This window comes from Xenopus tropicalis, chromosome 8 (assembly GCF_000004195.4).
Source record: "Xenopus tropicalis strain Nigerian chromosome 8, UCB_Xtro_10.0, whole genome shotgun sequence".
In the NCBI taxonomy this organism is placed as follows: domain Eukaryota; kingdom Metazoa; phylum Chordata; class Amphibia; order Anura; family Pipidae; genus Xenopus; species Xenopus tropicalis.
The window spans coordinates 44,777,985-44,803,913 of NC_030684.2; the positions used below are offsets into that span (position 1 = coordinate 44,777,985).

The 25,929-nt window shown below is 40.2% G+C and overlaps 1 protein-coding gene across 1 annotated transcript in view; it reads left to right on the forward strand.

Annotated features, from left to right (window-relative positions):
• The window catches only part of tex11 (testis expressed 11), a 46,697-nt gene that overhangs the window by 6,321 nt on the left and 14,447 nt on the right, over positions 1-25,929 (forward strand). The window contains exons 5-16 of the mRNA XM_018096967.2: positions 419-498; positions 1,710-1,790; positions 1,885-2,004; positions 3,660-3,740; positions 4,199-4,284; positions 13,137-13,194; positions 14,047-14,142; positions 18,488-18,569; positions 18,844-18,922; positions 20,497-20,648; positions 22,205-22,290; positions 22,369-22,506. Of these exons, the coding sequence (XP_017952456.2) occupies positions 419-498; positions 1,710-1,790; positions 1,885-2,004; positions 3,660-3,740; positions 4,199-4,284; positions 13,137-13,194; positions 14,047-14,142; positions 18,488-18,569; positions 18,844-18,922; positions 20,497-20,648; positions 22,205-22,290; positions 22,369-22,506 (1,139 nt within the window). The remainder of the gene's footprint in view (positions 1-418; positions 499-1,709; positions 1,791-1,884; positions 2,005-3,659; positions 3,741-4,198; positions 4,285-13,136; positions 13,195-14,046; positions 14,143-18,487; positions 18,570-18,843; positions 18,923-20,496; positions 20,649-22,204; positions 22,291-22,368; positions 22,507-25,929) is intronic.

Sequence of the window (25,929 nt, forward strand, 5' to 3'; positions counted from 1 at the left end):
ATTTATGTGTATGTTTCCTTTGTGTGTTTGTATAATAGTTTTTATGGCAGCATTATTGCATAATTGTGTTTCTAAAGCTTCTAAAGGAGGCTAAAACTGGTAAGTCCAAGATAAGTGGCAATCAGGATGACAACTAAAGGTTAAAATGTATTTTAAATCTATGATCACAAAGAAAACTTTTCCCTTGAGCAGTCTTGGGCCTTAAAAAAATCTATTGAAGGATAAGTCCAGTGTATAGTGTTTCTAGGGTGTCAAGGGCTGCTTGCTGATGTTGCCAAACCCTTTCACTGTTAATCAGGGGTATTTGTTTCAGTAGGCCAAACACAAACAAAAACATAAAGGTTAAAAGTCTTGTTTTTACATTGTTTTTCAATTACCAATTTACCTAGACATTAACAAATGTCTTATTTCTTTATAGTACGGCATATATCCTGTAAGCTTGGGTTGTGGTGTGAAGGGCCTGAGCCTTCTGAAGGAACTTTGCGCAGAAACATATTGGTAAGCTTATTCAGGAACTACTTTTCCAATTAAGCCTTTTATTTCCACTGTGGTTTCATTTCATGGTCAATTCCTACGACAGTAACAATGCAACAGTAATGATGTAGGTGGTGCATTTGGTGCTCCCTCCTTTATTCATAAGGGTCCTTACCCCTTAGTATGGGAGTTGAAGGAAGACTAATCCTCTAATCTAACAATGAATATTTAGTACCAGAACCAATTTTAGAATGGTTAATAAAAAATATTAATTGTTGAAACAGTCATACCTACTGTTGTGTTCTTCCTGAAGACAATGTATTTTCATTAATATACAAGTTGTTAAACACAGCCAAATATCATGTGCAATTATTAGCAAATTTGACCAGACTGGCATGAAATGTACCTATGGGTAGCATCTATGCAACTTATATGCTAGATTTTTTCAGGCTCTGTTTAAAGCCATTGTCTAAAGACATAGCATGCACACCCAGTCCTTTCATCTACTGAAGACAAGGTACTCTACTAAAGACAAGATATCTTTATAAGGCCGCTGGTCCCATTTCATGTTAAAGGAAACCTAGGTAACAGATTGATAAGCATTAGATAGATGATTTAATATTTCATAAACTTTTCTTAGTATTTATGTTTACCTTTGCAACATTTTTAAGGATAACAGATGAAATAAATTCGAGTGAAATAATTGACTAGTTTCTGTAGGCTGTATCATACAGTATTTTATCCCACAATAGAGGGCCTGAGAATTTAAATTCTTAGCAAGATATTTTATCCCCACACAGCGAAAAAAAAAACGCCAATTTTTAATTACATTATGCAGAGAAAATTTGATAGCAATTCCTCAGCATGGCGTCAGACAACACACGAGATGAAGCTCTATAAAGGTGTGAAATCTATGTGCATGAATATAAAGCAGAGTGCTTTATAAAACAAAAACAACAATATTTATTGGAAGTTCACTCCATCAAGGTGACAATAAATGATATAATATACAATATCATATCACAAACATATATTATATATTACAAACATTGTCCCCAAACACTTGTATTTAACAAGACAGAGGAGGAAGTGAGGCAGGAAAATTATAAAACATTTTGAATTAAAAAGTGGTGAAAATAGGACAGCTGTCAAGTTAGCAAAATGTGTTTTTTGATTCATTTATAATTACTGTGCATTACATTTGGCTATAATGATGCCCTCTTATTGATTTTCAGATGGCCATGAAGACTGGGAAGGGCTGGATCGATGTTGGCAAGTTTGACCTTGCAAACGGATTCCTTGAAACTGCACTGAATGTAAGTAAAATACACTAAAATCCAGATTTTCATAACTTTGCATTTCAAATCAATAGCTATTCTTGTGACAGTATTCTTACTTCCATTTTACCAGAGCCTGGAGAAGCTGTATTTACTGCTAACACAGAGGTATACACAAGAGGCAGATATAAACATGCACAAAATATATGTGGAGAAGGATCTATTTAAAGTACTCTCATATCAGGCAGAAGTGGTATGTTTTGTAAATCTGCTCTGTACAATTGCAGCATGTACATTCTTCTTGAATGATCATTAAAAACTGCCCACTTTTATCTTTCTGTGTTAATTGTTGTACTAAGTCGTTCCATGTTAATTCTGTAGAAGGTATAGGAAGTGCATGTATAATAAAGGAACTGTAGTGTCCTGGCTACTCAGATATTTTAGGTGGGTTACAAACCTGTAACCCTTGCCAAAAAAAAAAATCCTGACCAGACTGTGCCATAGTTGCCATGTAAGTACATGTCAACTTTGGCACAAATTTGCTAAAAGGTCAAACACTAAATGAGAACTTCCCCCTCCAATATTTTTTCCAGTACACATTAAACATGTTAATGTTTATAAATATATTTGTAAATATAATTGCAATTAAAAGCAATATATATTTCCCCTTTCTGCACTGCTTGTTGTGACTCAAAAGTCAACTCTCCACCAGCCAAGACTCAAATCTCCACAACACCTCTTGCCTTACACAAAGGCAAAATAAAGTGGTAATTGATCTCATCAGTATCTCATGAGACAACTCCTAAGCACTGGGTCTAGCTGACCGCACACTTAATTTACATTCTGTATTTTCTGGACAATTTGTACAAATATTAATCTAAACATGTGCAGTAATTTGAGTGATTAACCTACAAAAGAAACAGTGGGATCATTGCAGTTTGCACATTCACACATGTTCACTGTTGATTGAATAATGTCAGAATTGCTATGGACCAGCTGTAATTATAAACCACAAGAGAGGGCTTCATAAAACAGAGAACATCTTTATTAGCAATTTGCTTAATTGTGTTAGTGGGTTACTTAATATCTAAAAGAAATTAGAATATGCCCCTATCTCTAAATGCCTAAAGCTGGCCATACACGCACCAATGATATCGTACAAAACTTTGTTTTGTACGATATTCGGTGCATGTATGGCGGCTCGAAGAGCCAGCCGATATTGCAGAAGACTGCGGATATCGGACGACTCACCGATCTGCCAGGTTAAAAGATTTTGATCGGGCGCAATTGAAGGCGCCCAAGCAAGATCTACGTTCAGGGCTGAATCAGCAGAAGGAGATAGAATTTCTATTGTTTCTAGCTCCATATCTGACGATTCAGCCCTGAAAGTCAGTGGAGGGTGGGAACGACCTTTTCGATAGAAAAGGAAAAATCGTTACGTGTACTGTATGGCCACCTTAAAGGTGCACTTTCCCTTGGAAAGGATGAGAAAACAAAACATTAATGGGCAATTATCAGAGGTTGAGATCACAGTTCACCAAAATTCTCTTGTAGAGTTTCATATGATGAACCGTAGTGAACTGATCTTTCATCCCTTGATACAAATGTCTCTATGTATTCCCAGTCTCTGTATTGTTTAGGCTATTTAATTTTCTGCCTGGGGCTTGGCCATCAGGTGCCAATTAGGAGTGATAATTACTTTTTCTATACTTATGGCAATATCTATGTAATGATGATTGTGATCCACGACAGTTCTAGGCATTACATTGCTATGTCTTTTCTATGGAAAAGTACCAAGCAGTATAAACCCTTAATAAACTATGCCCATTTTGTAGCATTGTATTTTTTATTTATTTTTATATGAATTTGCGCTAACTATACTCTCTAACTTTGTGTTTATTTGTACAGGCTATAGCTCAAAAAGACTTCAATATGGCTTCACTTAGAATTCAGAGATGCAAAGAAATGCTGCAAAGGCAACCAAAAGAGGTGGGAAAACACACGTTGGTCTTGCAGGACAATTCACAGACAAACCACGACATGTGACATTACTCTAGAGCAGTGGTCTTTAGACTTATATAGTTCAAGCCCCTTTTGAGGCCCAACATGTCTCCTGGGCACCCCACAGTTCTTAACCAGGTTATAAAATTATGAAACATTGCTGTATCTGCCATTCAGCCATAGTTCATAAATTATCTTGGACAGCAAATAAATGTTCACCCAAAATCTTGGACTAACTGGCCACGATAGCCTTCCAGAAGTCTCTAGGACAAAAGAAACAATTTTACCCAAATATTTCCCTAAATGGCTGGGTCCAAGACCCTGAGCCCCACAGTTTGGAACCCACTGCTCTAGGGGCTTGTTTGAAATATTATTTAATGTCGGCATCAGATGGAATTGGAGTTCTGTATTTTAAGGTAATGAAAACATTTCTGCTTTATTTGCAGGCTGTGTACTTGTCAGTTTTGTGTTACAACTTTGGTGTAGAGACATATGAGGGGAAACTTTATGAGCAGAGCTCATTCTGGCTGAGGTAAGGGTAGCCTATAACTTGTCTGAATATGACATGAATGACTAAATGCAGAATATGTACTGTGCTTGTGCACTGGCATTGGAAACAGACTACATTACTTTAATATGTAAGTTCCTGCTTTTGCCGTAAATGTAATTCAAGTAAAACTATTAAATTATATGTTATCTAACAGCAACAGGCTGGGAATGTAAGAAAGTCAGACTATTATCTTCTATGAAGGCTATTTGCTGTATGAACTACTTTTCTGCTTTCTTTGTTGCAAACTAGTGCTGAAATAGTTCAACTTGGAATTCTCCTTTGTTGCATCATTCACATTGGTGCAATTTAAGCAGCCCACAATAATGTTAATGCTCTGTTACCTAAAAGCTGATAGTGGCAGGTAGCCATGCAAAGCAGGGAATGATGTTTCCTAGGAATGGCTTCTTAAGTGATATCCAACTTATACACAACTACATATGTAGGATATGTTATAAAGATAAGGGGTCTTTCTGTAATTTGGATCTCCATGCCATAAGTCTGCTAAAAAAATCTCCCTGTTCGCGGGCGACTAATCTCCCTGAAATGCCATCCCACCGGCGAAAATGGGATGGCATATGCAGCACCGCGATTTCCCTGAAAATGTCACGGGCGACTAATCTCCCCGTGTGCCAGAGCCCTAAACAGTAATTAAACAGGATTGTTGATTGTTTTGTGTCCAATAAGGAATAATTATATATTAGTTGGAATCAGTTAAAAGGTACTGTTTTTACAGAGAAAAAGGAAATATTTTTTTTAATTGTAGCCCTCTTTTACTACTGCATGAGATCTAGCACGCATTCACTTGCGTGTGGCGCTACAGGAGCCCTGGGCCTCCGCTATATGGAAGGGCAGGTACACTGATAATGGCGTGCCTCCACCCAGGGTCAGGACAGGTTGGACTGCGGTACCCCTCCCTGGGAAACTTCTCTGATCCACAACACACAAACACAGGAAAGGTTGATGGATTTATTGGCAGGACGCTATACCTTTAAATTAGCAGAGATAGATACAGCCTGCCAGCCAGGGGCAACCTCACTCACATAACATACAGTAGGTGGTACTTTCTGAACTGCTGAGGGGAATCCCCCACTTATGTGGCAAGTGCTTCAGAGTCTTAGAACTCCCTTTGGCTTTCCGTGCCCTGAGAAGAGCACGCTTTGTTCTTCAGAGCCCTGTACAGGACCCCCTTTCCTTCCGCACCCTAAGAGAGCGCGCTTTCTGCCACTGGGGAGGATTCCCAATTACTTTATTATACAGAGCACTGTGTGACCTACCAACACCTTGCTTGTCTGTCTGCTTCCTCGTTCCCAGCAGCACCCTCTTCTCTCACTTCCTTCCTGTCAGCTCACACAGGGGGTGGGGGCTCCTCCTCCTTACACAGTAACAGCACAGAGGAGAGACAAGTATACACAGCTCCCCTACATTCTCCCCCTGCTTAAAAACTGTCACCTCCTGGCTGACAAACAATAAAAAAATATAACCAAGTAATGCAATAACTTGAAGCATACAAAATCTTCTGGCCTGCTTTAGCTCACAGGGCCTATTTACATAACCACTAGCTGAAAAGGAACTGCATGCAACATACTCAACCTTATACTTACCAAGGCACATTTCATAAACTGAATCAATAATAGTATAGTCCTGGTGGTGCAAACACCGGCAGCATATTTACCAGATTGGACACCGCCCCTACCCAGGCATGGTAAAGTTCAGCATGTGGTACATAAGAAGGATTTCCCAGTGTATCATAAGTCAGTACAGGTGGGGGCTGCCGAACTCGTGCACCCCGTCTCACCTCTCTCGGGGGGAGTCCTCTAGCTGAATCCTCATTAGAAGGGTTTCCATCACTCAGCAACAACCTCTGGTTTGTCTCAGACCTTGGTACAAACTCCGGGGATGCAGGATTCAAATTATCCCTGACAGGAATAGGCCAGTCCTCAGAAGGAAGAGAGTCACTCTGAGTTACATCATTGCCACCCTCATCAGGTTCAGGCATTTGAGCATCCATAGGGGTCTGTTGAACCGTAGGTGGGATTTCCATGGCGTTGGGGAAGTCAGAAGTACCCTCCATTTGACCCTCCTCCATGTCAATACCCGTAGAAACATCACTTGCTTGAGACAAAGGGAGTAAGTAAGTAAGTTCTATGCCAGGCTTTTACTCGACCCTCTGGTCCCTTTATCTTGTACACCGGAATCCCAGGCAGCTTGCTCACCACATCGAATAGTTCATTTCTCCAACGGTCAGCCAGCTTATGCTTCCCAGGCACTCCTAAATTCCTTAATAACACTTTGTCCCCTGGAAGTAACTCTCTGTGCTTGACTTTATGATCATACCTCCTTTTGTTTTTGGCATTCAACTTGCTAACATTCTCTTCAGCCAAACGATAGGCAGTAGTCAAGCCTTCCCTCAATCGGGAAACGTACAGAAAGTGGTCCCGATGACTCACTCCATCTGTAGATACACCCAGCTGGACATCAAGGGGCAACCTTGGCTGCCTCCCAAACATCAAGAAGTATGGAGAGAAACCAGTGCTATCATGCCGAGTACTGTTATAAGCATGCACCATAGCCTCCACATGCTTGCTCCAGCTCTTTTTATCCTCCACTGGCAGGGTACCTAGCATGTCCAACAATGTCCGGTTAAATCTCTCAGGAAGGGCATCTCCCTGGGGGTGATAGGGAGTAGTTCGGCTCTTTTCAATATGTAACAGTTGCAAAAGCTCTTTAATAAGACGGCTCTCAAAGTCTCTGCCTTGATCAGAATGTAATCTACTTGGCAACCCGTAGTGAATGAAAAACTTCTCCCATAGTACTTTAGTGACTGTGGAGGCTTTTTGGTCCTTGGTGGGGAAAGCTTGGGCGTACCTGGTATAGTGATCGGTGACTACCAGAACATTACCGATGCCCCTCGAATCATTCTCAATACAAAGAAAGTCCATGCACACCAAGTCCATGGGTTCTGAACTTTTAAGGTGACCCATGGGGGCAGCGAGGACCGGAAGTGTCTTCCTTTGCAGACACCTTAGGCACTTCCTGCAGTAACTTGCAACTGCATCTCTCATTTTAGGCCAGAAAAAGCGGTCTTGGACCAGCCCGTAAGTCTTCTCCATTTCAAGATGTCCATGGTGATCATGCAGACTCCTTAACACCATGTTCCTGAATTTAAGGGGCAACACTAATTGCCGCCTCCCAGGGTGATTATGATATGGTATCAACCGGTATAACAGTCCTTGTTCCACACAGAACTTCCCCCAGTCACGTTGGAAAAATTCATACCCTCCTGGCAAACTCTTCTTGAGTAAAGCAGGATTTCTGCTGTTAACCGCTCTCCACAGGGGCCCTATCACAGGATCAGTTTTCTGGCTTTGAACCATGTCCTTGTGACTGATTAACTGGGATTCTCCCCCTACTAGAGCAATGGGACAGCAGTACATAGGTGGTACAGACTCCGGCCCTCCACCAACAGAATCTACGACCCTCAACTCAGAAAAAGCCACTTTGTCATCCACTACAGCAGCTGTAGCACAGTAGGCCTTCATACCGATGCTGGGTATCTCTTCCCACTCCCCATCATCCTCCAGGGCAGGCAGACCCGGTCGTCTAGAGAGAGCATCCGCTCCTATATTCCTAGGCCCTGGTTTGTACTTGAGGGTGAAAGAGTAGTTTGACAGTGCAGCTAACCAACGGTGCCCTGTGGCATCAAGTTTAGCAGTAGTCAATATATATGTGAGAGGGTTATTATCTGTTCGTACTTCAAACTCTACTCCATATAAGAAGTCATGCAACTTGTCCACAATGGCCCACTTAAGAGCCAGGAATTCCAGTTTATGCACAGGATAATTCTTTTCACTGGGTGCCAGACTCCTACTAAGATAGGCCACTGGCCGCAGCCCTTCTGGGTACCTCTGGTGTAGGACACCTCCCAACCCTTCATAACTGGCATCAACATGGAGGACATATGGTCTGTGAGCATCTGCATAAGCCAATACATGGGCTTCTGTCAGCCTTTTCTTTAACTAAACAAAGGCCTCTTCACAGGCTGAAGTCCACTTATCACCAAAAGGGGCTTTAGCATCTCTTTTTGTCTCTTCACCATGCACATTAGAAAGCCTCAACAATTCATTTAATGGGTGGGCCACTCTTGAATACCCCTCTACAAATCGCCTGTAGTAACCACAAAACCCGAGAAATGATCTCAGCTCAGTGACATTTTGGGGTTTGGGCCAGGTTACCACCGCTTCAATCTTGGCCGGGTCAGTTCCTATTCCTTCTGTAGAGACCACATGGCCTACATAGGTTACTGAGGAGCGGCAAAACTTACATTTGTCGATTGACAGTTTTAGTCCTTCTTCTATTAATCGGTCAATCACATTCATCAGACGCTGCTCATGCTCCTCTAGGGTAGTCCCAAACAAAATGATATCATCCAGATACACCAAGCACTCTCGGGGCGACAGGTCCCCCAACATCTTCTCCATAAGTCTCTGAAAGGTAGCTGGGGCCCCACAAATACCTTGGGGCATCCTTGTGAACTGGTAAAAACCCAAGGGGCATATAAATGCAGTCTTTTCCTGATCCTCAGATGCCATAGGTACCTGGTAATAGCCAGAGCGTAAGTCCATTGCAGTGAACCATTTGCTACCATTAAGGGCTTCCAGAGTCTCCTCAATTCGAGGTAGAGTGTACTGGTCAGGCACAGTGCGTCTATTTAAAGTACGATAATCCACGCACAACCGGATTGAGCCGTCCTTTTTCCTCACGATGACTATAGGGGAAGCATAGGGGCTCCGACTGTCAGCAATAATTCCTCGCCTTTTCATTTCCTGTAAGGTGCGCTGGAGATCCTCCCGGTCCTTGGGAGGGACTCTCCTAGGCCGCTCCCTAAATGGAGTGGAGTCGGATAAGCGGATAGTGTGCTGGGTACTTTTAGCACACCCTACATCCATTTCGTCTGTTGAAAAGACTTGTTTGTGTTCTAGTAAACCGTTACTTAGCCTCTGCTTCCACTCCTCAGAAACAGGGGAATCCCCAAAATCAAATGCCAAGTTTGATACAGAAGCAGATACTGGGGTGGACTGAACCTCTGCAAGGTCATAAACCTCATGAACGGGGTAGCAATACGCCAACTCCTGTTTAGGCCGGATTACTACAGCATATGGAGAGAGATTTTGAACAGTTACTTGAGCAACTAGGGGTATTTTCTTGCCCCACTCTTTCTTCTCTGGAACAACTTTCCACCCATTCTGGGCCACTGCCTCGGAGGGGCTTTCAACCAGTACACATCTATAGCCTTTCATCATCTCAGGTTTTACATCAGTTAGTGCTCTCACAGTCCTAATGGACCTTGGAGGAATCTCAACAGTTTGCCCAGCAACATGGCGTAACAACCCATACTTGTAAGTAACTGTGAAGGTGTTGCAAACAACCTCTGGACCATGGTCAGAATACCTAGGGGCTTTTGTCCCAGCGACTGAAGGGTTTAGGGTAGTCCGTACCTCTCTAACATTTGTTCCCAGAATGATGGGAGCAGCGTTAGGGTTTCCCGTATCTGGGCAGACCACAGCATCAACTTCCTGGGACAGAGGCAGTGTACCATGGCACCTCGGCATGGTTATAGTCACTTGTAGCAATCCATGTATGGGGTAGGCCTGCTGATTCAGCCCCCACAATTCTAAACCTCTAGCGGGCTGTAAAGGTTTGTGGGCTAGATGTTGCAGGTAATAACTATAGTGGATTATTGTGACCTGTGATCCGGTATCAAACAAAGCTTGTACTGGCTGCCCATCTAACAGGATGTCCACCAAGGACTTGGGGCCCACCATGTTTCTGTCCTTTATCGCAGAGGGTTCTGTAACCTTGTTGGGGTAGCTACTTGGCTTCCCACATGACATTGTCTGCACTGCATTAGGGGAATCTTTCTCAGGACAGTCTTTAACAAAATGCCCCTCCTTGCCACACCCGAAACAACTGGTAGGGGTAGTGGCAGGTACCCCCTTATGCCACTCTGACGGGGACCTTTTCCGGATTGGGGTTATTGATGGTACACCCTTTCCAGTTACCTTAATATCCTTCGAGGTGGGTAAAGCAGGGTTCTGCTTTGGTACCCGGGAGGTACCAGCAAAGCGTAGGGTTGCCTCCTCTTGCTTAATCACTTTCATCAGGTCAATAAAGCCGGTATCTCTTTTATCCCTCAGGAGTATCTGCAACGTGGAATACATGGGGAAGAATGGGGACATCCCCTTTAGTAATTGTTTTAGACGTAGTGTATCTACTTCCTCTGCTGTAATCACTTTTTTTGACAAGAGATTCCGCAGCATATTCTCTAGACGGAGGGTGAATGCAGATACATCCTCAGAAGACTTCTGTCTCATCTGTTTAAAGTCAGCCAATAACTGGTCAGGGTCCTCATGCTTCCCATATGCTGAAGTGAGGATATCAATTATGTCCATAGCATTGTAATCTTTGTGACTGGCTTTAAAATTTAACACAATACTAGCTGCAGGGGGACGGACATGCTCCATAATTCGCTGCCTCTTGGTTTGTTCTGAGCAGGCCCACTCATCTAACGCTTGTAGTGCAGATTCCTTCCATGTCTCAAATCCCTCTTCCCCTGTAGGAACCGGCTCTGTGCCTGAAAATGTCTTTAGCTTTTTATAGTGGCTCAGCTGCAAGCCCTGAGCCAATGCCTCTGTCATTTGGGTTATTGCGTCAGTCAAGGGATGCTCTGAAATGCTGACATCCTTAGCTTCACTGGTCTCAGTTACAAGCGGTTCTTGCTTTACTGTGTGCTGCACATTGCAAGGTAGTGACGGCAGCAGCCTCCTTTTTCTACTGGTGTAGCCTGCATCTGGACTGGGTGCTTCAACTTTCCAGGGGGCAACAACAGCCTGGGGGTACACCAGGGGGCACCCTACTGATAAATCACCCGCAGGGAACACAGCATATGGCCCCACTTCTGAATTTAGTGGATCACTCACTTTGAAAAGCAGGACTGCATAACCGTCCATGGTTGATCCTTCATCTGCTATCAGATGTGCACCCTCCAAATGTCTGTATTTAGACAGGTTACTCTCTAACATTTCCAGTGTAACTTCAGGTGGTACACGATCAATGGCAAATACATGGTCTGGGTTCACCTTTTCCTTTAGGGCCCATTCATAGACCTGGGCTGGCGTTATTAATGGCATATCTGCAGTGATTTCTGCTTCGATCTCAGCAGTGCCTCCAAATGTAGCCCTCTTTTACTACTGCATGAGATCTAGCACGCATTCACTTGCGTGTGGCGCTACAGGAGCCCTGGGCCTCCGCTATATGGAAGGGCAGGTACACTGATAATGGCGTGCCTCCACCCAGGGTCAGGACAGGTTGGACTGCGGTACCCCTCCCTGGGAAACTTCTCTGATCCACGACACACAAACACAGGAAAGGTTGATGGATTTATTGGAAGGACGCTATACCTTTAAATTAGCAGAGATAGATACAGCCTGCCAGCCAGGGGTAACCTCACTCACATAACATACAGTAGGTGGTACTTTCTGAACTGCTGAGGGGAATCCCCCACTTATGTGGCAAGTGCTTCAGAGTCTTAGAACTCCCTTTGGCTTTCCGTGCCCTGAGAAGAGCACGCTTTGTTCTTCAGAGCCCTGTACAGGACCCCCTTTCCTTCCGCACCCTAAGAGAGCGCGCTTTCTGCCACTGGGGAGGATTCCCAATTACTTTATTATACAGAGCACTGTGTGAGCTACCAACACCTTGCTTGTCTGTCTGCTTCCTTGTTCCCAGCAGCACCCTCTTCTCTCACTTCCTTCCTGTCAGCTCACACAGGGGGTGGGGGCTCCTCCTCCTTACACAGTAACAGCACAGAGGAGAGACAAGTATACACAGCTCCCCTACATAATATTTAAATTATTTTATCAAAATTGAGTCTATGGTAGATGTCCTTCCTGAACTTTGGAGCTTTCTGGAAAACAGATTTCTGGATCCCATACCTGTATCATGTAAAAACCCTACTTAAGAAATATGATAACTGGCACAGCCATTTTTACCAAAGGGTTTTGCATAATACAGCTAGTGGTTAACAATCTTAAAGGTTTTAAAAACACATCAACAAATGATGAGATGGTGCTTACATGCCGGCCAGCAAACATGTAGTCAGAAGAATATATTTATATATAACATTAACACATCTTGTAAGTACCTCAGCAGTTAGTGTTGGTGCTTAAGAAATGTCATATAAATGACAAGGCCCTATCTCACTATGTGTCTAACAAATCATTTTTTAATCGTTATCTACTGTATATTTACAAATATAGTATCACAATAGACTTTGATATTATGATTGTTAAAAAAAACATCAGTATAATCTGCCATCAAAACACTATCTGAACTTTGAGAAATAAATACGAATTGAATTGTTTTCACAAATTGAACACAAATATTTCACAAATTGAAAGGAAATTGTGTGCTTGCAGAGACCAGCTCCCCATCCATCTTAGAATCACAGACTCTGGGGGTTAAAGTCCTTTTGCTTTCCATATTGGGTGGTTCACAGATTATCTGCAAAGCAAAGGGAGCTCAAATCCCAGAATCCATCATTTCACAATTGAATAATATTAGAGAGGGAATGTATTACATGTGAGCCTAAGGGATGTTGGGAAATGGTCAGACTACCTCAGTCCAAAGAATCAGGTATGTCTGTGTTTAAAAATTAATTTATATTTATTTCTTAACTCAAGTCCAATGCAGAGTCAGCATCTGCCAGCTCAGTCTGTATAGAAGTGTGATTTTGTTAATATGTTAATATTTTCAATTAAATTATGTTTTTTTTTACTTAGTCAGAGCTACGAGATTGGAAAAATGGATGAGAGATACAGCAATGGAAAAGAGATGCAGGTACAGTACTTTATTTCTATACTGCTTCAGGGACTCATGTACTAACGGTAAAGGAGTGCAGTAACTCATGGCAACCTAACAAACATTTATTATTCTTCCAGCAGCTGGCTGAACAAAGTAAATTACTGATTGGTTGCTATGGGCCCAAACACATTTGCCTAGTGTTAGGGTGGCAACACACTGGCTATTGTCATATGGGATCATTTGGCCTGTGGAATCATCCAACTCCTCAAGTGTGCATTTTTGGGGATAAAATCTGCCTCTTGTGTGCAGTTACAGACAGGTGCCACAAACCTCAGGTGGTTTGGAGCATTATTGTCATGTGATAGCCTTTAAATAAAACTGCTGGTGAATAAAAAAGGGAATCTATAGCAGGTTGACTGCAGCTCCAGTGTTTCTGTGTATCTGTAACATTGTTATGGCCTGCAGCAGTGGTTGTCAAACCTTTTTTAATTCGAGAACCACTTGAAGGTCTAACATTTGGCCAGGGCCTCCCATGAAGGTCTGTGACCTTTGGTCAGAGCCCCCCTCAACTCATAAAAATGGTATAGATATAGGAACTATATTGGTATCAGTACCTCAGTTATAGTTTCTGAAATATTTAGGTTAGCAATACATATTCACCCCAAAAGCTCAACTTAACCATCAGACTGAGATTTTAGTGTATCTAGAGCGATTGGCCATTCGCCCCAGTTCTCACCCTATCTGCCCTTTAGGCTGAGCCCCCCCTCCACAGCCCCATAGTTAGAATAACCGTAAAGAAGTAGGCCTGAGGGGCAGGTGGGTAACATTTAGACATTTAAAGGAAAAATTTAGTTTCAAAAAGAATTATTGATTCTCTCTTATTTATAGACCAAAGTACTGCGACTCCTTGCTACTGTGTACTGGGAGTGGGACTGCAAAATCTACCAAGACAAAGCTATCAGCATCATCAATATGGCTAATGAGGTTAGCATACATTGTACATCAAGTACTTCTATTTGTCATTTTTTCATTATTAAGGTTGATTGGAGTACCTAACTTTGACTCGTTCTATTGTGAGAAATCATTTGAAATAAAGGAAATTACCCCTTTGTAGAAAGGAGCAGATTTACTCACAGGTTTGAGAGCCTACTGCCAGACAGCACCTCTGTTTATTACATATGAGGCTAATCTGCCCAAACACATGACAAGGTACCTATTTTTACTGATACAAAAGATATAAGTACAAGTTTACCCTCTAGCTCGCAGCCTGGGTTAAAGGAAAACTATACCCCCAAAAAAGTAGGTCTCAATAAAAATATATTGCATAAACAAGCTCATATGTAAAACCCTGCTTCATCTAAATAAAGGAAATTACCCCTTTGTAGAGCCAGACAATTCTTTATAGTTTAAGCACTAATGCTAGCCCCTGAATAACACTGGCTAGTTCTGCTAGTACAACGTGGCATTCTAACCAACAGACTTGCAAGCTGCAGTGACGATTTTAGCAGCCTGCTGAAATGTCAAAAGAGATATCTTAGACTGACCCATGTGAGTGAATGTCTTCTGTTTAGCCTCACCACCAGAGAAACAGCTTGTCATAAGTAAGATTTTCACACCCTCTAGTGGCTGCAAATAGTAATTATTTCACCATTTAGATGTGTATTTGTTGCACTAAATACCATTACAAAGAATGTATTTAATAAATGATGATGATGACAGATCTATCAAAAACAAAACTAGAGATTACAGACGACAAACTAAAAAATTCAGTGCTTTTTGTGACAGATTTTACCTTCACTATGTGCCACTGAGGCACAACAGATAATCCTTTCTTTTATATACAGAAACAGCTGGGAAATGTGTCTGTTGCAGCTGTCACTGTCTAGAAATCTATCATGGTGCTATGATGGACTGATCCAAAGAAATTTCTAAAGTTGTCACTTTTTAGTTAAGAAAAGAAAATTGAGGCGGTTTGCTTGTGGAACAGTGGTGATAATATATATATTCACTGTAGTGCGTGCAATTAGGTAACAGCAGACGTGAGCCCAGGCCCAGATTTGTAGCAAGTCCACAAAGGCTCGGGCCTATGGTGGCACAAATTAAGGGGCAGCATGCCGACCAGCCACACCTGAAGGTTCCTCACATCCAGAGCACTAGGGACTGGGCGTTCAGGAAATTTTGAATCTACAAGCACCCTGTCCCCTGTGCTCCAGATGCAGGGACATCACTAAATGGTGGATCAAGGGAAAGGATGTAAACAGTGTTGGACTGGCCTACCAGGAAATAAATCCCGGTGGGCCCAGGTGTCAGTGGGCCCTCTTGCTTCTATCTATTTAGCCGATTTCATGGTCATTCCCTATTTCTGTATGGGAACATGGAAGCTTGATAGATGGAAGAATAGAGTATAATATGTAGAGAAAAGAGACTAGGATAATAAAGAGTTTGAAGGAGTAGAGGAGGAATAAAGTTTTGACAGTGGGCCCATTGTCCATCTGTTGGTTATTTATTCTGGGGGTATAGTAGTAGTATTACTCAGTAGAGTATAGTATTTTAGTAACATTAACCCACCTTAGGTGCCAAGAAATCTGCTCATATAACATTCTGGGAGAGATACACCTTCCTTTTATGATTTTTCAAATAACCATACCACAGTATGTTTAAATGAGGATCGAAAAAATAGACATATAGACATATAAAAAAAATATATATCCATTTATAGGCTTCTTTTTATCCTCCTAAAAATTTAGATGATGTGCCAGAGAGAAATCAAATTATACATTTTGTGACCTGAGTTCAAAATAGTATCAAATAAAGTTCAGGTATGGGACCTGTTATCCAGAATGACCCATAATTTGGATCTCCATACTTTGTCTACTAAAAAATTATTCAACCATAAAATAAACCCATTGAGTAATGATTATATCTTAGTTGGGATCAAGTACAAGGTACTGCTTTATTATTACAGAGAAAATGTTAAAATATTAAAATATAGAATTATTTGCTTTAACTGGAGTCTATGGAAGATGGCCTTTTCATAATTTGGAGCTTTCTGGATAACAAGTTTCTGGATAATCGATCCCATACCTGTATATCTATAAGTGCTACATATCTGTGCCTCGGTTTTTTTATAAATAATTCCACCACATATGCCAAGTTTTAGATGTAACACTAGAGGCAATGCAACTCTCCTCAGAGTCATTCAGAGATGAAATATGTATGTTATAAGCCCGAGAGACCAAAGCCTTCTACATTCCTTGGATGATATTCCATTAATGATTCCAAAACACCATAGAGTAACACCCAGAAGACCACATAAAACTGTATTATTTTTAACTGGTATGTGGAATTTACATGAAAACGTAATTAAAAATCTTTTAAGTCTACATTTGAACTTTTGCTTTTGAAGTGCGCACTGGCAAGACAATTCCCATGGTTTTTTCCCCTGTATTGCTCGCTTGAAGGCAAACTCTAGCTATAACACTGTTCTCTTGAATCATGGGTGTGGGCTGACAGAAAAGTGATAGGACCGTGATAAAGTAAAATAAAGGCCAACTCTGTAAGGAAATGCATTGCCGTAATATGTTTTCCATCTTATGATGAGCATATCCAAACTCTAAGGGGGGCATTTAATAACGTTTGTAGTAAAAACTCCAGCTAAGGCTAAGACCTCTCAAGATCATGTAGAAGTCAATGACAAATGTCCCTTTTACAATATGAAGATCTTTCATTGCTTCAAATTTTTAGAGGTTTTTGGATTTTTAGTGCTGGCTTTTTGTGCGACAATACAAAAACGTCAAGGTTATCGTGCAACAAGTTAAAAAAGTTGCAGTTTTTGTGACTTTTCTGAATCTTTTTCCACAAATGCTTTTTCAGTTTAGATTTTTTAAATGTCTGATGTCCATGCTTATATACCAGCTGGGGTTAACCTTACTTCATAATTTGGGCCTAGTAGGTTTAAAGAATAAGAATCAGAGCTCCTATGTATTTTCTTAGGGGTGTAATGTTTTAGGGTGAAATGTTTCATTCCATACTTTCTTCCCTGGAGGAGCATTTTTAATAAAAATTGTTTTTACAGGATTCATTTATTGGATCCTTAAACCATTAGTTTAGGGAGGAGGATATATTACCCCTCCCCCCACTGGTAAATAAGGGAAATGGTACATGTTACGTAGGTACCTCATCCATCAGGCAAAAAAGGGGTTTGTTGTGGCAACACAGACCACAATTTTTTGTTTCAATTACGGGTTTGGAATTTCAGTGCTGTACTTCTACCCTCTACTACTGACCACTGTGGCCTACTAGTAATGACCTGTTTGTGCAGTCATATAATAGTCACCACATCTGCAGCATTTTTGTGTGGTAGTTTGGGTTTTAAATGTGATTCAACACAACCCCTTGCATAGATTCCTTTTAGAACCACATTATAGGGTTTTTATACAGGTATCAGACTCCTTATCCGAAAACAAATTATCCAGTATGTTCCGAATTACGGAAAGGCTATCTCCCATAGACTCCATTTTAATCAAATAATTCACATTTTTAGAAATGTTTTCCTTTTTCTCTGTAATAATAAAACAGTACCTTGTACTTGATCCCAACTATAATATAGTTAGTCCTTATTGGAGTCAAAACAATCCTATTGGGTTTAATTACTGTTTACATTTTTTAGCAAACTTAAGGCAGGAGATCCGAATTACAGAAAGACCCCTTATCTGGAAAACCCCAGGTCCTGAGAATTCTGGATAACGGGTCCAATACCTATACCTTATGCTCCCCAATGCTTGAGCACATAGTTAGAAGAAAGGAATCCCCCATTTAGATCTGCAAAGTTAATTCTACTTGCATTAGTAAGACAGCATTGTGATTGTTCCTTATATAAATGCACATTTTCCTATTTTGGTTTTTACACTGGCTTTTAAACTGGCATACAGGACCGGATTTAGTTGTGGTGCGCCCTAGGCCGCTTGCACCCAAGGCCGCTTGCACCCCGCCCGCCCAAGCACTCGCATTCTCCCCCACCTTCCACATATTTGCTCCACCTGCGTTCGCACCCCCTGTGTTTGCATCACCTCCTGTACTAATTGACTGTACTGGGGATTGGGCGGGAGATTTAAACAGCTGTCAGAAATCTCCTATCCAGTCCCCAGTGCCCGGGCCTGCTAGGATTTCACTTTTTTCATAACATCTCAGCTATATATTAAATGCTAATTTGCTTTTGTTTTAAATTCAAATGTATTTTAAAAAAAAGATTATTGAAAACGATTTTCACATTAGTGACATACCACAGATTAGCCACTTTTTATAATTTCTTTTTGATTATTCTCTTTAGGAGTATTTACATCCTGCTGGTCTCTTCTTAAAAATGAAAATTCTTTTGCATTGCTTCACGCCTGATGATGTCCTCAGTACAGGTAAAACATGCTGGGGCTCATTTATTTACACAGTTCATTTTTTTACCATTGAGCTACCAATAGCAATCAATTGGCGAATAGATGTGATCAGTCTACTACAAGTTAGAGGATGAAAGGTTTGTTTGGCTCCTATAGATAACTGTGGCAATTTCACTAAAGTACCCCTAAAGAAGGTGTACTTTAGTGAAATAGCCCTGCCATATTCTTTTTTTACCATGTCTCTGAGAACCCTTTTTGAAAGATAGCAAAGATCGCATGTTGTGTTTTTCTGCAGTGGTTACAGAAATGCTGCATCATGATCTCTCACTGGAGATTTATCTGAACACTGTGAGACTGCTCTTGGAACATAGGAGGTAGGAATAATCTGAAAGTTACCGTGTGGTCCATGGGCAAATGTCTACAATACGTTTAAAAGAAAAATGACTGTGCTGAGTAATTTTATGCTTAGGCTTAAATCCATGGGAGGTGACTGGGGACATCTTGCACACTTCGGTGCCATGCTACAAAAATGGGAGTCACCAAATGTGCAATATGCCTTTTAATTCTAGGGGTACATTGAATTTTAACTATCATAAAATAGCAAATTTTGCCTAATGAAAGAATTTATAATTCCGAGCATCTTTCCAGGTTACACTAATTACAAATTCAACAATGTCAAAGGTATTTGTAAATGTAGAGCCTATGTGAGAAAAGTGCTATGAATTATATTATTATTATTATTATTATTATAAAATCAGTATCTGCCTGCATCTCTCTGCACTCTTACTTGTTCTGACAACTGAAGCCAGCTTCAGCCAAGACTCAAATTCCACATGCTTCTTCCAAGGTCTTCCCAGGCCAATCAGCTGGCTTCTCCCAAACAGTCAGAACCAGCAGTGAAAAGAATATATTTTCTTTAATTAGGAAAAAAACATTTTTAGGTTTACGCTCAAAGTAACTTGTGCATTGTCCTTGTATTCAGTACCTTTTTTGTTGTTTTTATTGTAAAGAAATTATATTACATAACTATGCAGTAACAGTAGTCATATGTGATTGTACCACTCACCAACCACTTAGCTGCTTTATTTGGTACATTAAAGTGCAAAACAAATTTGGGGTGTAATTTGATAAAAAAGTGACTGGTTTCTTTGATACTTGCTCCTACTTTCTTGACTTCGTAGAATTGATGTGGAAAGATATAAATTTTCACTTACACCCATCCCTCCCCACCCACATACACACAAAATAATAATCTTTATATGTAATGAAACAAACATCCCACAGGATAAAGTCTATTTTAAACTAATTTTTATGATTCTATATTATATAAATATTTTAATGAATATGTGACTTCTCATAGCAAAGAAAATTTAACCTCCCTGTTACTGCAGCTTTGCTTACAGATATCTTTGTATAGATTGAGATTGCCACTTGTTACATATGCATTATATATATATGTATATATATATCATTACTAGTGCTAGGCCATCCTTGTTTTCACTCCACTTCATACATATCCCTTAATCATCCTATGTGTTAAATATCTACAAGCCATTTCCAAATACATAACCAAGTGCACTCAGGGAAAGGGGGATTAATATATTTTTTTTTAAGTCAAAAAAATCAAGAGTATGTTTTTTTTTTTGTTCTCTCAGATGTTACCACCATGTGTAACTGTATTAGATTTAATGCTTGCATACAAGTGTTTTGGTTATAATTTATAACTTAAAGTTAACTGGTAACTGTTTTTGTTCATTATGTAAAACAAGAGAGAAGAGTCTGCTTCTCCCTCTAATCTTGCTTTATATCCCACATTTGGTTAATTGACCAGGATCATCACATTGAAAATACCATTGATCGGGCACTGATTCCCCCATGTCATTATTATTCCTGAACTTTGTCATAAGTTATAGTAACCAGTTACCATAACAAGTATTTGACATTGCAGGGATTGTGTTGGATTTGACTTTCTGAAGATGACCTGCAAGAAATTTGAATCTTCTCCTGATCTTCAGAAAGCACTTATTCTGTATATTGAACTTCTGCTGCTGAGAGGGAAGGAGTTGCTTGCACAGCAAAAGATAGAAGACCTTATTACAGGTATATGACAAAGAAACTACTGAAAGGTGCAAATGACAGACCAACTAATCACTGTCATTTGGTTTTCTGGGGCCCTTTAAAGTAAAATCTGTGCTTAATTTAACACTGAAGTAAAGCTCATGGTACAAATTTCCTTTACATTATTGATTAAAAAAAAACCCAAAAAGAACTAAAATGAGATTTCATCTAACATCAATGCTACAGGGCTATAGCAAAAAAAGGGAAAGTTGTGCTCAACCACTAACTTATAAACCATTAGGCGGGGGTGCAATGAGGTGCTCTTAAATCTTTCCCCAAGATTTAGTGGGTCAATATCCTGACCTTGCAACTCTTTTGTGCTTAGATTTTTATTAGTTTTAGCTCATTTATTTTGGGACATTCTTCCCATACATGGATGAGTAAGCTTATATGGGGTTTGTAGGGGATTTTTTATTTTCCTAAAATCCCATGGTCAGACTGGCCCACTGGGGTATTGGAAAAAAAACCATGGGCCCAAGTCCTAATAGGCCCTGACTTGCCTTGTCTGACATGACTGCCTTCTACAGCCTGCAGTTCTTTGGCCCCTGATGTTCCCATACCCAAAGTACCTTAGACCCACTAAATCTTGGGGAAAGATTTAAGAGCAGGCTCCAAACCTAAACATAAAACAGAAAGTTTATACCTGGTCAGGCAATCAACTCCTCAAACAATGTCTTCGGTCTGTTGGTTGCCAACACAGATGTAAAGACATTTCTGTAGTGCTTCTTTTTTATTGCACCATATGATTCATAAGAGTAAATGTAATTATTATAATGAAATCCATTAACCAGAAGGAGCTGAAGTACAGCATTTCCATGTTTGCACTGTTTAAAGAAGAAGAATAATCTATATTTTTGATAAATGTGCTCGAAACAACAACAAGAGATCCTCTGCACTCACCCATTATCAATATATATAGGACATTAAAGGAACAGTAACACCAAAAAATGAAAGTGTATAAAAGTAACTAAGATATATTGTGCTGCTGCCCTGCACTGGTAAAAGTTGTGTGTTTACTTCAGAAAGTCTACTATAATTTATATAAATAAGCTGCTATGTAGCCATGGGGGCAGCCATTTAAAGGAGAAAAGGCACAGGCACATAGCAGATAACAGATAAAACACTATTGTATTCTACAGAACTTATCTGTTATCTGCTATGGAACCTGTGCCTTTTCTCCTTTTTTCCAGCTTGAATGGCTGCACCCGTGGCTACACAGCAGCTTATTATATAAATTATAGTAGTGTTACTGTAGCAAACACACCAGTTCTACCAGTGCAGGGCAACATTGCATTATATTTTTATTACTTTAAAGCTCTTTTATTTTTTGGTGTTATTGTTCCTTTAAGACATTCGGTGCATTAAAGCTACTAAGAAATGCCCTTCCCTTTAAGCAAAACAGGGATTGTTTGTCCATATAAATCATTTAGTTGGTGCTCTAGATATAAACATTTAAACATTTATGCATTAAATAGCACAAAAATCACAAATAAATGAAAAAAAAAACTAAAGGTTGTGTCTCGTATCTTCTTTTTCAGGTCATTACTCAAAAAAGCAGTTGTCTCCAGAAATGCTGAGCCATTTGCATGCCATCTTGTGGGATTATGCAGCCAAATGCTTTGAGGTCTTGTAGCCAGTGCTGTTTTGTTGAATTTCATGGATATTTAGCTTTGTTTTATTAAATGACTGCTGTCTTCCACAGGCAAAGAACTATGCTGAAGCTTTGCAGTGGTATAACTACTCCTTAAGCTTCTTTGCTTCTGGAACAGCTGAACTCAGCCTTGCCAAACTTCAGAGGAACCGAGCGTCTTGCTACATATTACTCAAGCAATATCCCAAGGTTAGTTTTATAACATTACTGCTAGAGCCACAGCTATAATACAGTGGTGTGAAAAACTATTTGCCCCTTTCCTGATTTCTTATTCTTTTGCATGTTTGTCACACTTAAATGTTTCTGCTCATCAAAAACCGTTAACTATTAGTCAAAGATAACATAATTGAACACAAAATGCAGTTTTTAAATGAAGGTTTACGTTATTAAGGGAGAAAAAAAAACCCAAATCTACATGGCCCTGTGTGAAAAAGTGATTGCCCCCCTTGTTAAAAAATAACTTAACTGTGGTTTATCATACCTGAGTTCAATTTCTGTAGTCACCCCCAGGCCTGATTACTGCCACACCTGTTTCAATCAAGAAATCACTTAAATAGGAGCTACCTGACACAGAGAAGTAGACCAAAAGCACCTCAAAAGCTAGACATCATGCCAAGATCCAAAGAAATTCAGGAACAAATGAGAACAAAAGTAATTGAGATCTATCAGTCTGGTAAAGGTTATAAAGCCATTTCTAAAGCTTTGGGACTCCAGCGAACCACAGTGAGAGCCATTATCCACAAATGGCAAAAACATGGAACAGTGGTGAACCTTCCCAGGAGTGGCCGGCCCACCAAAATTACCCCAAGAGCGCAGAGACAACTCATCCGAGAGGCCACAAAAGACCCCAGGACAACATCTAAAGAACTGCAGGCCTCACTTGCCTCAATTAAGGTCAGTGTTCACGACTCCACCATAAGAAAGAGACTGGGCAAAAACGGCCTGCATGGCAGATTTCCAAGGCGCAAACCACTTTTAAGCAAAAAGAACATTATGGCTCGTCTCAATTTTGCTAAAAAACATCTCAATGATTGCCAAGACTTTTGGGAAAATACCTTGTGGACCGACGAGACAAAAGTTGAACTTTTTGGAAGGTGCGTGTCCTGTTACATCTGGCGTAAAAGTAACACAGCATTTCAGAACAAGAACATCATACCAACAGTAAAATATGGTGGTGGTAGTGTGATGGTCTGGGGTTGTTTTGCTGCTTCAGGACCTGGAAGGCTTGCTGTGATAGATGGAACCATGAATTCTACTGTCTACCAAAAAATCCTGAAGGAGAATGTCCGGCCATCTGTTCGTCAACTCAAGCTGAAGCGATCTTGGGTGCTGCAGCAGGACAATGACCCAAAACACACCAGCAAATCCACCTCTGAATGGCTGAAGAAAAACAAAATGAAGACTTTGGAGTGGCTTAGTCCAAGTCTTGACCTGAATCCTATTGAGATGTTGTGGCATGACCTTATAAAGGCGGTTCATGCTAGAAAACCCTCAAATAAAGCTGAATTACAACAATTCTGCAAAGATGAGTGGGCCAAAATTCCTCCAGAGCGCTGTAAAAGACGCGTTGCAAGTTATCGCAAATGCTTGATTGCAGTTATTGCTGCTAAGGGTGGCCCAACCAGTTATTAGGTTCAGGGGGCAATTACTTTTTCACACAGGGCCATGTAGGTTTGGATTTTTTTTCTCCCTAAATAATAAAAACCCTCATTTAAAAACTGCATTTTGTGTTTACTTGTGTTATCTTTGACTAATAGTTAAATGTGTTTGATGATCAGAAACATTTTGTGTGACAAACATGCAAAAGAATAAGAAATCAGGAAGGGGGCAAATAGTTTTTCACACCACTGTATATATATATATATATATATATACATCTTGCCTAACAACAGTTTCTAAACCATCTTTAAAATGGAGATTATGAAAACAGACTGAATAAATCAGCTTTCTGGGGCTATATGATGGGACCAACTCTGAGGAATTTCTGAAACTGCATCTTGCATTTGTTTACAGTACATACCCTACATCATTCCCTTTGAAAAACATACACTTTAAAAGAGCATCTGTCCATGGAGAAATCTCTGCATACCTGGTAAAATCTGGTATTTTTAAGTATTGTTCATATCATCATTTAGTGGCAATGATGCATGGATCACATATGAGTACAAATGTACTATGTTAAAGGGGAATGTAGGAAGGTATGCAACCATTATTTATGAGAAGGGTGCACATGTATGTTGTTATTATTCTGGAGTTTTGTATTACCTTTATCATCTATGCCAGTGCACAAATACCTGCTCATAGCGGTGCATTATGCTCATTTGTCAATGCCTCCCACTGAAACAAAGGGAAACACTGCTTCTGGCAATCTCTGGCTGTGATAGGTTGCTTCAGCATTTAGCTTGTCACCTTTAGCATATGACATTGACAGAATTACTCCCATTGTTTTCAGTGACAAACAGTGGTGGTCAAATGGCATGTGTGCATTGGTCCATTTTTTGTTGCGTGTTAGTTCATGTTCCCTGTTTACTGCTGATTTGAGTGACATTCTACTGTCCCATAAAAGATACCTTTTTAGGGGTTGTCTGTACATTGTATATGTTTAAATCATGTCATGTAGAGGTGCACCTTGTAATGTGAACTGGTAAAATGAAAAGACAAGCAGCCACTTATCTTCAACTGCATCTTATGGGGCAAGATGTTTTCACTTTTGAAACATTGTTGAGTCTTAAAGTAAACCTTTAAAATACGTTTATGTAAAATTGATGAGAGTGCTATTTTAAGCACATTCATTATTGATTTCTTGTTCCACGATATTAAGGGTTAAAGTACTGTCAATATGAATGAATTTTGTTACAACAGCGCCACCTGCTGGTCACTTTCTGAAAATGAAGTAGTCAAGGAAGTTGTCAGGAGAAAGAAGAGGGCTGGTCTGATGTTCTTCTGGTTAGGAAAAACTTAAAAAACTGCAAGAACATCTGACTTTTCTTTCTCCTGGCAACTTCCTCGACAATGTCCTTGACTACTAAATGTTCGGAAAGTGACCATCAGGTGGCTCTGTTGTAACAAAATGTATTTATAAAATTGCATTTTATATCAGTACTTTAACCCTTAATATATTGGAATAGAAAAATAATTAATGAATGAATCTGCCCTCAGGGGAGTTTTTAAAAGAAGTAAATTAAGCAGGGTCATTTTGTGTTCTGGAGAGAGTGACTTAGCTAATAACTCACTGAGATGCAGTTGGCAAATTGAGCATGCTATGATTAAATTGTTAAATAAAAGCCCAATTCTAATGGGGTGCCTCCTCGGTCGGGAGAGAACACCTGTCACTGCTGGTGGTGCCTGTGTTTAATTGAATGACAGCTATCTGTTACTGTTAGTGACAGGCAGATTTTCAACAGAAAAGGCACAAAGATACAAAGCACAAAGGGCAGTTGCCATTAAAAGGCAGAACAGTCACTGCATGCTTTTCTTCACCTGTGGGTAAACACACCAGTAAAGAAAATGCTACATGTGACATTTGCCAAATATATATTTAATTCTTGCTTAATACGCAGGTGATTTTTATCATAAGAAACATGGATACTAAGCATAACCTATGTGCACTAA